The following is a 17901-nucleotide window of genomic DNA, read 5'->3' on the forward strand; positions in this document are numbered from 1 at the left end:
CTGTAATTCATCTAGTCTGTCATTAGGCGTCATTGTAAAGCTGTTTCTCCCAAATCCCTAGCAAGGGTGCTCTGTCTCTAAATTCTTATCAGAATGACACAGGAGAAAACAAAAAGAACCCAAACAAACATTTAAAAAAAAGACCAGACAAATAAAAGAACATAAGTTATTATTATTGTTATTTTTATTGGTAACATTATGAACACTAAAATGAATAACCAAAGCATGTTGTAAAACAAATTTAAAATGTTACCTACTGGCTGTTTAACCAGTTATTTACCGGTTTGGGACTATTCCAGGCATTTTCAAACCTTAAAGGGAATGGGACCTGCTGCTGGCCTTCAGCACCACGACCGGATGGTGCCATCAGAACCTCCAGAGTACAGGTATTTCCCATCGTGGGTAAATGCCACTGTCTGTGCCTCACTCTCGTGGCCCATCAGCTTGTGGATGTGCCCAGATGTAAGATCCAACAAATGGATAATTCCATTGCTGCTTGCCTGAGCCAAAACTCTACCTGAAAGCGGGAGAGAAGAAGAGGGAGAGGCAGGGAGAGACATGGAGGGAGGGGGGAGAGAAACAGGGAGGGGGGGAAAATGAAGAGAATGAGATGGACGAAGAGGTGGACAGGGAGATGGATAGATTATAAATAGTCATAGTTTATAAGTAATACAACATTGTTTTATTTCAGTTGTGATTCAAAACTTATTTTTCTTAAATATGAACTACTTTTAATTTGAGTATAATTAAGATCTATCAATGATTAGAATACAAAATTTTAGACTAGGAAAATAAACCTTCATGCTTTGTCTATTCTGTATGCAGAAGTCCTTAAGCACCCACTATTCTTTGAGTATCTGTGACCAATACATCATTTTGAGATGGCATTAAAAGCAATTAAGCCAGGCAAACTTCCTCAAATGCATATGTTGAAAAGTTTTAAAAGGAATGGCTTTTAACTTTCACCTATGGGAAAATGTACTTTTAATCTATGAATATGTCTTACAAAAATTATATTTAAAATTTTGTGTTCTACTTTTCATAATTATGCTAAGTCATTGCTTAAAACAGTAACAACATGCATTTATGCTCTCAAAGTTTATAATACTCACAAATCAACACATTTTCTTTGGAGATGAAGTAAAATGAATTTAAATAAATCTTAAAAAGTGAAATTCAAATAAATTTCAAGATGATTGGCTTTGTCATCACTTAAAATTCAAGGTATTTTTAAACTAAATTTTTGTTATATGATAGGGCTAGGAGAAGCTAGGAGAAACTGTTCTAGTAATCTTTATGGTATATTATAAGGGAATAATAATAACTAAATCGAAACAATTCAATTTGTATTTAGTAGTTTTATTGAAAAAGTCTAGTAGCAAACTATTCCAGGACCTTGGAGGCAGAGAAAGCCAATAGATTATGGTTATATGAACTTAGTATTTAAATTACTACAGCATTAGTACTACACATTGGTTATGTGACTACACTCAGATAGCGTGTGCAACAATAGTGTTTAAAGTTTATCAAACTCTTCTGCATGCTAAAGCTCATATTTGGTGCCGGACACAGACAATCCTGTGCAATTCATAAAACAATTTGACAAAAGAGTATTATGAGCGGGGAGTTGGTGGCTCATGTCTGAGATCTGAGGATCGCAGTTCAAAGCCAGCCCAGGCAGGAACGTCCGTGAGACTCTTATCTCCAATAAACCACTAGAAAGCTGGAAGTGGCACAGTGGCTCAAACCGTACAGTGCTTGTCTTGAGCTGAGGGACAGCATCCAGGCCCAGAGTTCAAGCCCCACGACCCACAGAAAAAAGAAAAAAAGAAAAGAGTATTATGTAGGTGAAGACAAAAAAAGCTTGAGAAGACTTAGTATCTTTATCATGATGACAAAGATGAAGATGTCAAAGGTAAAGAAGGAGCCAATATTTAACCACGGCTCCTCAAGCCCGCGCATCCTGGGCTCTCATCATTCTACTTCTGCATCAAACATTGCGCTTTTAGCAGTGATGCCTTCTCGACAAGCCTAAAAGACAATTTGTCCATTTCATAATAAGAGTTTGAGGATAGTGTCATCATAAAAACATCGTGAAATATTCAATTGAAAATTACATCCCACTCAACAACACAAACAAAACAGAAATCACTAAAACACAGAGAAGCTTGAAGAATAAAGTTAACCATGATAAATATAGTCTATTTGCAAACCTTTATAACCACTGAGTTTCTTCATCTAGAACAAAGCCTGACACAGCAAAGATCCTTAGGATGGATTAGAGTGTCCAGAGCAGCAGATGTGAATATTTATTATAAACCTTCTTCTACTAAGTCTTTGCTGACAGAGGCATTACATATAGATTTTACATCCAGCCCCACTCTATAGGCAATTGCTATTTGTAAATTTCCAAAGAATCAAACAAATATGGTTTTTTTGGTAGTCTTCATACAATAGCTGAGAAGGTAGTAAGTGAATATTCTTTAAAAAATTTAAACTGAACTAGGATGAATAATGTTTCGATAAGCATAGTTGTGCTGGTAGCTTTAGTACGGCCTTGTGTATTTTCATTTTGGGTAATGTAATGTGCTCATTGCCTTACTCATGTAACTGTAACCCCACTGCACAATATCTTCACAATAAAATTAAAGAATTTAAACTGAAGAAAATCAAACAAAATCAAAGACCATAAAAGGGAAAAGGATTGCTGGGTGCCAGTGGCTTATGCCCATAATCCTGGCTACCCAGGAGGCTGAGATCTTATGATTGCAATTTGAAACCAGCTCAGGCAGAAAAGTCCCCAGGAGACTCTTATCTGCAATTAACTAATCAAAAGTTGGAAATGGTGCTGTGGTTCAAAGTGGTAGAACACTAGTAGTGAAAAAAACATCTCAGAGACAGGGCCTGGGCAATGTGTTCAAGGCCCACAACTGATGAAAAGGGGGGAAAAAGGATTTAGCTTTAAACCATTATTTTTTTTGAGGAAGTCAAATCTGTAACAATTGTAAGATTCATGATTTCATTATTTCTGAGTATATTTAGGATTATATAATTCACCATACATCTGATGTTTCAAATACTTTCCTTTGCTAGAGCAGACATGAAGTTTTCCTATTTTCCTGAATTTTTCAGAAGATGGAAGATTATATGTATACCATAACTAATGCCTAAAATAAGTATAAATACAAGATCTTGTTAAATGTATTTAAAATATATTGGATTATTATGTAGCATATAATGTCTAACATGAACAGTAGTTTGGCTGGGAATATGATGTTTACATCTTTAAAGTTACAAGACTTTCTGACTTATTTAGGTGCCAGGACGTATTCATTGGTAACAGTGCATCTAGTTGCTATGAAAGGGAGAGACAGAGAGACAGACAGAGAGAGAAAGAGAATTCAAAGTAACGGCTCCAAAACCACCAACAAAATCCCATATGCATAGTCTGATTAGTGGCAGTAATCTCTAGACAGTGGAGTTTTTAATGGAAGGATCCTTCTAAATATTCTGGTGATGGGAAATGGGACAGTGAGCCACACAAGGTATTGTCATCTCAATGTCACATTCTTAATGATATTTCTATAGAAAATAGGAGGTAAAAATAGAAGATCAGTTGTCCACATCAGAACTTGGTCAGTAGAATGAAAATAAAGTAGAAATAAAATTTCAAATAAACCCAGATGAACTTTTGTGAACTTTTACTAATAATGCTCATGTTAAATCAAATATGCCTCTAAAATGCTGAAATGAAAAAATAGATTGTGAATTATATTTAAATCTATTTGAAATACTGCATTAAATGTTTAAAAATGAAAATGATTGTTAGGTGACACGGAATTCTTGCATTAATCATATGCAATATTATTTTGTAAACAAGAAAAATGATATCAAATTATGAATGTATTCCACAAATGTAGTGTGTTTTGTTAACTAGCATTTTTATTAAAAATAAAAATAGTCAAAATTGATTCATAGGTATTTTGATACAAGGTAAGTTACATTTAAACATCTGTTGTATAAAAAGCTGGCTTATTTCTCTTATTTGTTTACATTCAGGTTATTGAAGTGTTCAAATTTTTTACCAAATGAGAAGAAAATATATAGTCTGGGGAAAAGATTAATTTAATCTTATCACTGCTGTTTTCATATAAATAGTTCACTATCCATCAATAGTGAGTGATTATGAATAACTCTTCATTTGTATGTCTTTAAAATAATTACTATTTCATTTTACCTATCAACATTTTATAATATATTCTTATTGAGAAAATCACCATCATTTTGTTGTCCAGTAGATTCAACAAGGATAACATTATTTGCTCTTATTATACTGTATCTGATGAATGTGTTAACTTTTTTGTGTGTAGAAGACAAGAATTCATTTTCCAATCTCTGCTATGAAATGATCCAAGCAGTAAGGCACAGTGGCTCATGTCTACAAACCCAGTTACTGAGGGGGTGGAAATCATGAAAATTGTGATTTAAGGGCAGCCAAAGCATAAAGACAGCCCATCCCAACTAAACAAACAAGTCAGGTGTGGAGTTGCACACCTATATTCCCGGATTCATGGGAGGCATAGATAGGAAGATTGTGGGCCAAAGTCAGACCAGGCAAAATCAAGACCTATCCAAATATTAAAGTAAAAGTAATAAGGGTAGGTGTATGGCTTAAGTGGTAGAACACTTGCTTAGAAAGCACAAGGCCTGATTTCATATTCTAGTACTGCAAAAAAAATAAACAGACAGGGGCTGGGAAGGTGGCTCAGTGGTAGAGTGTTTACCTTGCATACATGAGGCCCTGGGCTCGATTCCTCAGAACCACATAAACAGAAAAGCCAGAAGTGGTGCTGTGGCTCAAGTGGTAGAGCGTTAGCCTTGAGCTGAAGAGCTCAGGGACAGCACCCAGGCCCAGAGTTCAAGCCCCATGACTGACAAAAAATAAAAAAATAAAATAAAATAAACAGACAAATCCAAGAAAGAAAAAAAAGAAGAAAAAGAAAACTAGTCAATCAACCTTTATAAATTAATTTATTTCTCAAAATTTAGCTCCAAATAAACATATATTTTCCTCAAAACAAGTCTTTATACTATTTCATTCCTCAATGTTACAAGAAAGTGACAATTCTGCTAAAATCTTGAACAAAACAATCTCAAGTACAATTGCTATGAAAATTCAAATATTTGAGTTTTACTAATATTTACAAATATTTACAGAGTTAAGTTCTCATAGCAACCAAATCACTGGAAGAAGTACCGAATGAGTTAACCATGAAAAATAGGCCAATAACATTTTATCTGAGTGTACTAATTACTTTGAATAAACTAACATGAATAGGATTTTTTTCATCCTATGTTAATAAAATATGCAAAGAAAATATTCAAATGAAAGCAGTGTGTGTGTGTGTGTGTGTGTGTGTGTGTGTGTGTGTGTGTTTGAGCTAGTACTGAGGCTTGGACTCTGGGCCTGGGAACTGCCCCTTAGCTTTTTCACTCAAAGCTGGCAATCTATCACTTGAACCGTAACTCCACTTCCAGGTTTTTCTTGGTTAATTGGAGGTAAGAGTCTCATGGACTTTGCTGTCCATGATAGCATACTATGTATTACTGCAGTATTTTATTTTATTTTATTTTATTTTATTTTTTTATTGTAAAGATACTATACAGAGGGTTACAGTTACATGAGTGAGGTAATGAGTACACTTCCTCTTGAACATTGTTACCCCCTCCATTGTTTTCCCCCTACCATCCCCTCCCTCCCTCCCTTCCCCAAGGTTCTTTTTTTTTTTTTTTTGATTGTGATTAAGTGATTACATAATTTCCGGAAATTCACAGTATTGTGGAATAATGATGCTCATTTAAAGTCACAAGTTCATTCTAACTTTCCTGGAGCAAATTGTTTATTTTGTTTTATTGGTAGTACTTATGCAATACTGCAATATTTTTTAACTCATGAAACAAGAGTTACAGCACAATATATATAAGAGAAAAATACTATTATGAATATGCTTACAGAAAGTTATGAGGCCGTTTCTTTGTCATCCATGTCTATGAGAATGAGCTAACAGAAAAGCTAGAGCTCCCTTTGCCTTACATGTCCTTCAACAGACATATGATACACAGAGTCTCTCTTCCAAGATGCCAGATCATGCCAGGATTTGAAAAGCAATATTTATTATGAGGAAAGTCTGACTTTATTTACTGGCTTTACAGTTTCCTTCAGAAATTAAGATTCACATAGAATAGGATATTTCAAACAATCTTTTTGGCCACCACATTATCCAGAAAAATTAGCTCTTAGATGTAATGCCTGCATTAATTTTTATAATTGATTTATTTAGTGTTTATTTTGATTTTACTACTTTTTGACTCTCTGAGACTAAGATAGTCATGTTTTGTAGATCAATGAATTCCTAAACAGATTTAATACAAACATCATACACACTAAAATTTGTACCTAATTGAAAGCTAAAAAACTCATTTTACCTCCCTTTCCATCTCTCAGCCAAATTTTCTCCTTGGCTTTCATCATTTTCTTTATGAATGCTAATTCTCTGTGTTGCAGATCCAAATTCCATTAGTTTTTCATTTTATCGCTTTCTCTACCCTCAACCAAGTCTTTCTATCCTTCCTTCCTGTAATCCAGCTGTCTTTCCAGCTATTATGACCCTGTATTAAGATCTATTTTTAGATTTCAAGACCATTGACAAGATTTACCAGATAATCATTCAGTCACTACTTATGTTTAAATTTACCTATGTAGACTCAATGTAGTTTTTAAATATAGTATGTGCATGTGTGTGTAGGGGGGAGTTGTGTTTGCATGCATGTGTGTGTACAAGCTACTGCATCTTGAATTTAGGGTCTTGTGTTCTCATTGGCTTTTTTTTTCACTCATGGCTTTCCCTCTACCACTCAAACCACAACTCTGTTTTAAAATTATGATTTTATTGTCTTTGAGTGGTTGTACAAAGGGGTTCTAGTTCAACACGTCAGTTTGTGAGTGCAATGCTTCTGACCAATGTCACTACTTCTGCACTCTCCCCGATCTTTCAACCACACCCATCCCCTCTACTTTCTTAGTGCATTTCCACATAGGTACATTGAACACCGTGACTGGTGTTCACTCACCCTTCCCTCTTCTACTCTAGCTAGTGCAGTTAGAGTCTTATGGACTCCTGTGCCTAGGCTGGTTTCGAGCTTGCTTCTCTAATCCCATCCTCCAGAGTAGTTAGGATTATAGGCTTGTGCCACTGATGTACAATCCATTTTCTAATTTTACTACTTCTGTCCTGCAATACCCTTAATTTGAACTGAACAGCAGCAAGAAAAGCACCAGAAACAACAAAGGACCCACATCTCTGACCTGCCCAATATTATTTTATTTTCAATTAAAACATCATAGGAGAAATGACCTGGTCAAGGCAAGGAAATGCACTCATGGCAGTTGTACTAACTGGCTGAAATCAGATGTTGGATCCTAATTTAATGCTCTTTTTACTTTCTCTTTCTGACAGTGGAGAATATTTCAGCTTTCTGGTATGCCTTTCAAGGCCTCTGTACTATTGTATATATTCTGCATATTCTTTTCTTTTCTTTTTTTTTTTTTTTGTCAGTCACTGGGCTTGAACTCTGGGCTTGGGTGCTGTCCCTGCACTCTTCAGCTCAAAGAGAGCACTCTACCGCTTGAGCCATAGTGCCACTTCCAGTTTTCTGGTGGTTTATTAGAGATAAGAGTCTCACAGACTTTCCTGCCCAGGCTGGCTTTGAACCGAGATCCTCAGATCTTAGCCTCCTGAGTAGCTAGGATTACAGGTGTGAGCCACTGATGCCAGGCTGCATTTTCTTACCCAAGCATACTCTTATGCAGACATATACTTTTTCCTCATTTTGTTCTCATTCCATTTCCCCTTTTTCCTCCCTCCTTCCCTCCCTCCTTCCCTTCCTTCCTTCCTTCCTTCCTTCCTTCCTCCCTCCCTTCCTTCCTTCCTTCCTTCCTTCCTTCCTTCCTTCCTTCCTTTCTTCCTTCCTTCCCTCCCTTCCTCCCTCCTTCTCCTTCTTTCTTTCTTCTTTCTTTTTTCTTTCTTTCTTTCTCTTTCTTTCTTTCTTTCTTTCTTTCTTTCTTTCTTTCTTTCTTTCTTTCTTTCTTTCTTTCTTTCTTTCTTTCTTTCTTTCTTTTTCTTCTTTCTATTCTTTCTCTCTTTCTTTCTTTCTTCCTTTCTTTTTCTTGCTTTCTTTCTCCCTCCCTCCCTCCCTTTCTTCCTTCCTTCCTTCCTTCCTTCCTTCCTTCCTTCCTTCTCTCTCTCTCTCTCTTTCTTTCTTTCTTCCTTCTTGACAGTCCTTGAACTCTTTCCTTCCTTCCTTCGTTCCTTCTTTCCTTCCTTCCTTCCTTCCTTCGTTCCTTCCTTCCTTCCTTGCCAGTCCTTGAACTCTGGGCCTGGGTGCTATACATGAGTTCCTTTTGCTCAAAGATAGTACACTACAACTTGAGCCACAGCATCACTTCCAGCTTTTTCTGTGATTAATTTGGATAAGAGTCTCATACACTTTCCTGCCTGGCTGTCTTTGAAACTCAATCTTTAGATTTCAGCCTTCTGAGTAGCTAGGATTACAGGGATGAGCCACTGGCACCCTCCTTGCTCTCATTCAATAATACATATTTAATTTTACTACCTAGATTGTCATGGTCCTTATTCCCTCTGGTGGAATGTGTCCAGGGTCCCTGGCCATATCTTCCAAACAAAAGTTGATCTATTAAGTCCTAGTTTGCAAGTATTTTCTTCATAAATTTGGTACTAGGGAAACCTAAAAGAACGTCCTCTTCTATTTATTACATTTTGTTCATGCTCTTCACATGATAATGTCATCATAAACTATGGGTAATCATGTTTTTGTTATATTTTCTCAACTTCTTTTGGTTGGTCAGGGGTCTAGAACTCTGAGACTGCGTACTATCCCTCAGCTCTTCAGCTCAAGGTGAGTGCTCTACCGCTTGAGCCACAGCACCACTTCTGGTTTTCTAATGGTTAATTGGAGATAAGAGTCTCACGGACTTTCCTGCCCAGGCTGGCTTTGAACTGCAATCCTCAGATCTCAGCCTCCTGTGCAGGTAGAATTACAGGAGTGAGCCACCGATGCCCAGCTTTCTTAACTTTTAAACATTCAAGGGCAGCATCAATGGCATCTATATTTGTGTTTCCCGTAACGTAGCAGGGAAACTGTTGAAGTCAGTACTCAGTGGGCAACAGTGACAGTTGCCATAACAACTATTATTTCCTTTATTATTTTAAGTAATTGGACAAAAGGTATTGCATTTAATAAATCAGCTCATAAGTAAATGCATTTTTTTTTTGCCGGTCATGGGGCTTGAACTAAAGGCCTGGACACTGTCCCTGAGCTCTTTTGTTCAAGGCTAGAGCTCTACCACTTAGAGCCACAGCACCATCTCCCGATGCATCTTGATCAATGTCGCCCCACAATTACTTCTTTTAGGACTTATTATTTTCTGACCATTGTCCTAAATCCTTTCGATATGCTATATCATTCTATCCTGACATTAACTCATTGTGTTGTTCACCTGCTCTGTCCATTCTAACAGCTATGATGCACACAATGCCACTCAATGCTTGAAATGTAGCCAAGAAAACTGAAATATGTTCTGTCCCCACCTGCTTACAGGTGTCAAAGACACATTAAGTGGAAATAATGTAAAATATTTTATTCACAACTTCATGCTGGTTACATGTTAAGAAGATAGTATTTTGTTAAATAAAATGGATTTTGATATGTATTTAAAATATAAGCACCTTCAGGAAGTGCAACTTTTCTGAACATTCAAAATATTATTTATTGAAACAAATTCCAGGAGATGATAACATGCTTTGTTGTTGTTATTGTTATTGGTGGTAGTGGTGCTTGTTTTTGTGTTGGAATTATTTTTTTTTGAGGGGGGGTGCTGAAGAAAGGGATGGAGGAAGGGTGAACAAATATGCAATCGTGGCACTCAGTACACACTATGTGGAGAATGATCTGTGTAACTTGTGGGCAGGGATAGAAAGGGGAAGCTGGAGGAAAGGGAAGGAAGGGGTGGCATTGTCCAAAAACTGTAATAATCCCCTCTGTACATCTTCTTAATGATACCAATAAAATTATAAATTGCAATAGATACTCAGGAGGCTGAGATCTGGGGATCGTGGTTCAAAGCCAGCCCAGGAAGGAGAGTCCATGAGACTCTTATCTCCAATAACAACCACTATAAAGCCGGAAGTGGTGCTGTGGCTCAAGAGATAGAGCGCTCGCCTTGAGCTGAAGAGCGCAGGGACAGCGCCCAGGCCCAGAGTTCAAGCCCCTGACTGACCAAAAAAAAACCCAAACATATACAGGAAATTAATATTTTCCTCTCAACAAATGTAAGGCTATTGTAATATGCACAAATATGTTATTTTCATGTTATGTTTGTGTTAGATGGTGCTAGCCTATAACCCTGCTTTTTAGAGGAGAAAAGTCTGGCAAGAGTGATTATAACAACTTCTTCAAGGGCAGGCGGTTCATGATTAGTGGAAATGGATGGTCCATATGACTCCAGAGCTTATGCTCTTATCCTCTACGTCACGCTCTAATACTGCTGGATGGATTTTTGTGGATTAGTTCAATGTCATCTCTCCACAGTGATTAAGCTTCTCTTACTCAAATGCAACATGACTCAGAGTAAACATCTCTTGAGTGTGCAGCTCCAGATCCCAGCGGAATCCATGTTTGCTCCTAGGAATGCCTTAAAATTAATCTCTATTTAACGACAACAGTGCTTTTAAACTTTCATCTGTCATTATTCTAATAGTGTTTATTGACTTTCAGAACCTGATTGTACAACTGGCTTTCTGGGAATAAACTCAGGCAACTTGTCTTTATTCTTTTAGTGTTCCAAGAGTGCATTCACTGTTGCTAGGATTTAATAGTGCCTTGGTGAGCAGGAAAGACACTGCTGCATTTCTCAGGGAAGTGTTTGATATTAATATGTTATAGGAAATACAATTTCTGTTTTGCTCTAGGAGAAATAAATCAAAATATATTATTAATCCAATTCTTATACTTTCAACAATACAAATACCACCTCAGCCTTTTCTAAATAGTGAATAAAGTGATTTTTTAAATACAACAATCATATTTTAACCACTAATCATCTCTGAAAAGAGAAAGAATTCTTGCTTTGGTGAGATATTTACATTTGTTTTGGCAAAAAAATGATTTGGCAGTATTAAAGACAATTTTTTTCCCAATGGATAAATTAAAAATTATTTAAGGTAAAGAACTGGATCCCAGTTCTTGATTTGGTCAATGATATTCTCTCAAGTTCCAAGCACATATCACTAAGTTGAATGGAACATTATTTCCTCCTCCTCCTCCCTCCTCCTCCTCCTCCTCCTCCCTCCTCCTCCTCCTCCTCCTCCTCCTCCTCCTCCTCCTCCTTCTCCTCCTCCTCCTCCTCCTCCCCCTCTTCCTCCTCCTCCTCTTCCTTTTTATTTATTTATTTTTTTTGGTACTGGTCCAGGAGCTTAAACTCAGGGCCTGGTTGTTGTCCCTCTGACTTTTTTGCTCAAGGTTGGTGCTCTACCCCTTTAGCCACTGTTCCACTCTGCTTTTTTTTTGCTTGTTAACTGGAAATAAGTGTCTCATAGACTTTCCTACCCAGGCTGGCTTTGAACCATGATCCTCAGATCTCAGTCTCCTGAGTAGCTAGGATTCCAGGGAAGATCCACCAGTGCTCAGCTGAATGGAACATTTTTAAAGCTAGCTTTTAATAAAGAATCACATTCAGTGCTATTTTCCTAAATTATGTAGTTTCTCGGCAGTACTGACCTAAATTATGTCATTTTGTAGTGGAACAATCAGATAAGAAAAGTAGATAACATTGGTTATGAAATTTACTAAATCTTGTTGACAAGAATCTTTGATTTTTTTATTATGTTATTGGACAAACAATTCACAAGAGTAATTAATATATTAAGTTAGGAGTTGAGCTGCCTTGGAGAACTTTTTAATCAATCAATAACATTTCATTCTATGCCTATGTACTAAAAACACATAGCAAATAGATCACAAAATTCTCTTGTGTGTTTGATCACGATAAAATATAATTTGCTAACAATTTTATCAGCCAATATTTAACTAAAACTTTTCATGTTCTAGTCTCATTCTAGATTACACACAAGTAATCTGTATGAAATAAGCTCGTATAAGACATAGAAGCAGATTCAAAACTTTCAAGCTAATTATGAATAATGGAAATGTGAATGAAGTACATCATTACATTTCTCATTAGAGTAACTCCAGTAAACTCTTATGATTATTCATGCTTTGATTAAATTTCAAGCAATATGTTCCCTCGAAGAAACAAAAACACTGATTTTATATTTCCTTCAAATTAGTCTCATGTACAGATCACAAGAAATTTGTTTATCACAAATATGCGAGAGTCTAAAACAATTGTGTGTCGTATATGAAATAATATATCAGAAGGGGGAAGACAAGCCTTGATCAATAAGGAAATGATTTTTATACACATCAGAACCAATTTGAAGCAATTCTCTCGATCAATACAGATATGCAGAAATGCTTCTCAGCATTTATTACCTGTGGAGAGGCTATTGATTAATTGTATTGATTTTTTTGAATGCATGTGGGGAGGCATCTGTTGTTTCTTTAAAAGATGCCTCAAAATGAAAAGTATCAAGAAACTACTTAAGTTTTGAGGATTTGCATTAGTGGCTCAACCTTGGTCATTACTCAGATTTTCAAAAACACCATTGAAGGAGATGTGAAATGTGATTTGGTTCATTCTGCACCCTAGTGCTGATCAATATAATACTTTCAGGAAAAAAAATACCTGGGATTTTAACTTACTTCAGTGCCAGTTACAAATCATAAACTTTTCTAGTATTTTTTTTTTTACTATTTATACTATTATTAAGAATCTAGGTGTTTTTTTGCTTGCAGAGAATATTTGAACTAAGATTATCTGAAGTAAAAGTGTAAAGCACAAACTATAAAAATACATTTAAAAATTCTCTATGTAGAGCTCAGATACAGAAATGATAACAGAGTCATCAGAGAAAGCTTCAATATCTTACTTTAGAACTTTAGCCAAGCAATGATGGTCATTTTACATAGAATACATGCTGTGCTTATATTACACTAAAAGCAGGGAGGTTTTTTTATTTTATTGTTCTTTCTTTTTTTAATTTATTTTAATTTTTTATTGTGAAAATACTGTACAGAGGGGTTACAATTACATGGGCAATATAATGAGTACATTTCTTATCAAGCATTGTAGCCTCCTCCTTTGTTTCCCCTTCCCATCCCTTCCCATCCTCCCCTTGCCCCCCCCCAATCCTCCTTGCTCTCCCTCCACCCCCACCCCCCACCCCCACCCCAGCGCACCAAAGTTGTAAAGTTCGTTTTCGACATAACGACTTGTACTTCTCCTTGTTGCAACGGGTCCACCTGTATCCCTATTTAAGCGATTTGTTTTTCCCCTTCCCCTCCACAAATTATACCGACATCAAATACAGTGAAAGCAGGGTTTATACTGTGGGGGAGGGACATACAAAGCAACAAAGAAATAATCTTATAAATGCATTAGAAACAATCGCATGAAAGAAAAAAAACACTTGAATACATATCTTAGGGTTCATTTCTCTAACATCACCTTATCTGACCTTTTCTGCTTGACTCAGACATATACTAGATATTAAAAGCAGGGAGTTTTGAGAATAAAATCTACTATCATTTCAATTTAGTAGAGAATGTTGGTAAGCACAAGAATTTAACTTTGTATGAATGGATTTTCACATAAAGTTTTCTCTAAAGAGAAATTACAATAACATACAAATTAATTTTTTCTCTTTCCCGTGAATTCCACATTTTGTTTAGGAAGATAGTTCTTTGATAATCCAGATACTCCTAAAGTATACCAGGTAAATAAACCCAAAAATTAAAATCTGATTTACTAGTGACAGAACTTTGGCCTTAGCATGTGTAATTCTCAAAAGGTTTGCCCCTTATTAGGAAGACATAAATGAATAGATTGTAGAGCAGGTGCTTTCCTACATGAACTGTCTTCTGAATATTACAGAAATCCCTTGTGAAATGCACCTAAAGTCCTAAAAATGTTCTAACTAATTATTGAGGCTATTTAGAATATCAACAGCCACCTGCTTTCATTAAGAAATCCTTGTAGGCATGTCTCCTCAATTGGTCTTCACCTATGCAGCTGATCCATATTGGAATAAAATTAATCCAAGGACGCCCATGCACATGAGGTCTCTGAAAACTTAAGAAAAGCTTTGGCTGAGATGACAGGACACTTAAATTTTGGTTCAGTTCTGAGGATCAGCCATGCAGTGTTCAGAGCAAACCACAGAATCAGTGTTCCTGCAAAAGGGAAAGATCTAAAGACTTCTATTTTCTACTAAAACTTTAACTAAAATTTTAATTAACATTGTTTTTCTGAAGTAATAAAAATCACTTTTAGATTCCCCCCCATATATTGCTATTTAACACTTAAGAATTTAAGACTAAAAATGTCAGAGTTCTGATATTTTGAGGTGTTTATCTCTTAATGTCAACATTGATGTCATTGTCCCTGAAAGAAATTGTCCTTTCTGAATATGGACATTTGTCTGTGGGAAAAATTTTGTGTCAACTTCTGTTCCTTAATGTTAAAATGGTAAATTATTAATAATCACATCGTTATTTTTAGAAGTTAATCCTTTCCTGTTCTATTACAACATTGTTGAGTGAAAGTAGTATGAAAAATAAAAACCACTAAATTACTAACCATAGTAGCTAAAAGATGAGGATATATTCTAAGTAATGATAGTTAAGATGGATACAATACCTTCCCCCCAGAGGAAAACGATGTTGGAATATCAAATGTAAAAGCCTGTTATCAATTCGGGGTAGCTAGATTGATTAGTTTAAATATATCCAAATGTGCTGATCTAAAAGAAATACAAAATACTCATAGAGGGACTAGCCTTAAATTCCAAATCACTCCAAGTCTTTCACAATTTATTTGCTGCAAAAGGCACTGCTAAAAGATGTTTACCTTCGAAATGATTGGAAGTAGTTGTCAATAAACATAAACATAAAACATAGAAACACTAACTTCCATTTACTAAAACTTTTTATATTATACTGGTGTGTAATATATTTACAAATACATGGGAAAAAAACCGTTATTTTCATTTTACAGAGAAAGATATGAACCCCTCCAGAGAACTGAGTTAAGAGCTAGAATAAGGATGTGAGGCCAAGTTTGTTTTCTCTACCCAATAGCCTGAAACACAAGGGACTAATCCGGCTGCTACATGAAGTGTCAAATAAATTCATAATTCTATGAGGCATCTTCATGGAAATATTTTGGGGTTTGATGACCAAGCTGGCTTTGAACTATCATGATTTAAAGCAATGTGATGAGTTTGTTTCTATTCAGTGTCATTCCATTACCAGTTCTTTTAATCTCTTGACCTGACATATAGCTTTATCTAACCTCAGATTATGTGCTTTTGTGATCTTTAAGATAAAAAATGCAGCTGGGGAGCTGGGCGCTGGTGGCACATACTTATAATCCCAGCTACTCAGGGGGCTGAGATCTGAGGACCATGATTCAAAGCCAGCCCGGGCAGGAAAGGCTGTGAGGCTCTTATCTCCAATAAACCACTAGAAAACCAGATGTGGCACTGTGGCTCAAGTGGTAGAGCTCTTGCCTTGAGCTGAAGAGCTCAGGGACAGTGCCCAGGCCCAGAGTTCAAGCCCCATGACTGACCAAAAAAAAAAAAAATCAGTGCAGCTGAACATCAGGGGCTCTTGCCTTTAATCCTTAAAATTGCATTTCAAAGCCAACCTTCACAAGAAGACTCCTATCTCCAATTAACCCTCCAGAAACCTTGAAATGGAGAGCTATGTCTCAAATGGTAGACTACCACTTGAATTAAAAAGTGACAGGACAACTTCCAGACCCTGAGTTCAAGCCCAAGTATCTGCTTCTCACCCTTTATCATCTCCATGACCTTTCAGTAGCATTCTATCTAAACCCACAGGTTTCCCTTCAATTGGCTTTCCCAAATGCCTGATCTCTCCCACAGGAGTACAGTACTCTTTGATTTCCCCCCTTGCCTATCAGTTTCATGATTATGGCCAACAGTGTTATAGACTGATGGTCAAATTGGACCATGTTGTTGACTGTTCTGGCTCTTCCTTTGGAGCTGTGTTTCTGGTGATTTTCCTCCTTGGCTCCACAATTGTCCATCCAGTTGGGCCTCAGCACCATGACCAACATTGCCTCCTAGAACCACTGTTACGTTCCCTCATCCCATTTCCTTTCCTATTTCATCGGAGAGGGAGAGGGAGATATTCTTGTTGTTCCAATTAAATGGTACTGGACTTAAGTGGTACTGCCCCTTGAATTTATAATTATTTTTAGTGACATTTAATTCAGCATTCAGAATATGACTGTTTTAAACCAATTTATGTGCAAAGTGAGTCCAAGATTAAAATGGGAGCTGGGTGGTACAGAAGAATAGTCACTTGTTTGGCTATCCAGGAAGCCAAGTTTAATTTTAGCCTTCAGAGAATTTGAAATCATTATAATTAGATGAGTATTAAAGCCCACAAGTGAAAAGGACTCTCTCTCTCTCTTTTTTAAAGCCTACCCCTTCATTTAGCATCAATTCACAACTGGCAGTTCATTCTCCCAAATGCTCTACCACTGAGCATGCATACAGAGTTAGAGCATAATTCAGCTAGAGGAGTTCACAAAACTAGGAAGTAGGCCATTGTTGGTGGTGCAATATAGACCCTGCAATTAACTTGAATACTTAGACATGGAAGAAATATAAAATTCATATTCATGTGGGTAGAGAAAGACTGTACTGTTTTATCTCTGACACCCAGTGGGGTAGCTGGTTTGATGTGTTATGTCCACAGCACTGGATTTCCAAACTACTGTTTCGTAATAAGCATTCCTGAGCTAAGGTTCCAAGGTTAATTTGACATGCATGTTAGAAAAGCCAGTAATTATTTATGTTACTTCAAAGTTTTATGTAAGTTCTACTTGTGTCTGCAATAGCTCTGACTTGAACAAGGTCAGTGTTAGGATAGATGTCCTGTGGTATCCTGAAAATCAGATGAACGGAATATAACTAGCAGTGTAGTCACTTATCTTGCCAAAACAACTAATGGGTGATTTTGTAAAGATTTCGGGAGAGAATTGTTAGAAAAAAATAGGCTCTAGAATTTCCAGTGGGAAAAAATGCAAGGAAGAACTCTTCACATAAGCATGTGATTGTCAACAGTGGCGTGTCTATTAAACTTGCTCTCTTGCCTGAACACTCCTATTACTGCCATCGCTCAGGTTTGTCATACCCACCGCCCTGACAGTACAAACATTCCACTGTGAAATCTGTCAACGAGGCTAGTTGATTTCCTACATCTTCTGACACATGCTGCTCTTTAATATCTGCTTGTCAGAACACCTACAAGAAAGGCACTTGCTTTTGTGCTCAGAGCTGGGGCGAGGATGAGCATCATATATACTGCAGTAGTAAAGCTCCAGCAACCTAGGAAGTCCTTGCCTTTTGGAACTGGGAAAATCTGCTGGAGGATGCTATTGGCTTATTTTTTTCACTCAGGTTAGATGGCACACATTTCGACACAACTAGCTATTTTGAAAAGGAAGAAAGGAAGAAAGGAAGAAAGAAAGAAAGAAAGAAAGAAAGAAAGAAAGAAAGAAAGAAAGAAAGAAAGGAAGGAAGGAAGGAAGGAAGGAAGGAAGGAAGGAAGGAAGGAAGGAAGGAAGGAAGGAAGGAAGGAACATACATTCTGATATGAATCTGCTTTAGT

At 36.7% G+C, this 17901-nt stretch overlaps 1 protein-coding gene across 3 annotated transcripts in view; it reads right to left on the minus strand.

Annotated features, from left to right (window-relative positions):
* Positions 1-162: 162 nt before the first annotated feature.
* Positions 163-17901, minus strand: part of Spag16 (sperm associated antigen 16) — a 782336-nt gene continuing 764597 nt past the window's right edge. For 2 of the 3 annotated variants that reach the window (XM_070027619.1, XM_070027799.1), the window contains one exon: positions 163-517. In XM_070027619.1, coding sequence (XP_069883720.1) covers positions 342-517 — 176 coding nt within the window. In that variant the 3' untranslated portion in view covers positions 163-341. The remainder of the gene's footprint in view (positions 518-17901) is intronic. The other variant, XM_070027711.1, reaches the window with a different exon arrangement.

Source organism: Dipodomys merriami, unplaced genomic scaffold (assembly GCF_024711535.1).
Source record: "Dipodomys merriami isolate MVZ:Mamm:240054 unplaced genomic scaffold, mDipMer1.0.p SCAF_1, whole genome shotgun sequence".
Classification (NCBI taxonomy): Eukaryota; Metazoa; Chordata; class Mammalia; order Rodentia; family Heteromyidae; genus Dipodomys; species Dipodomys merriami.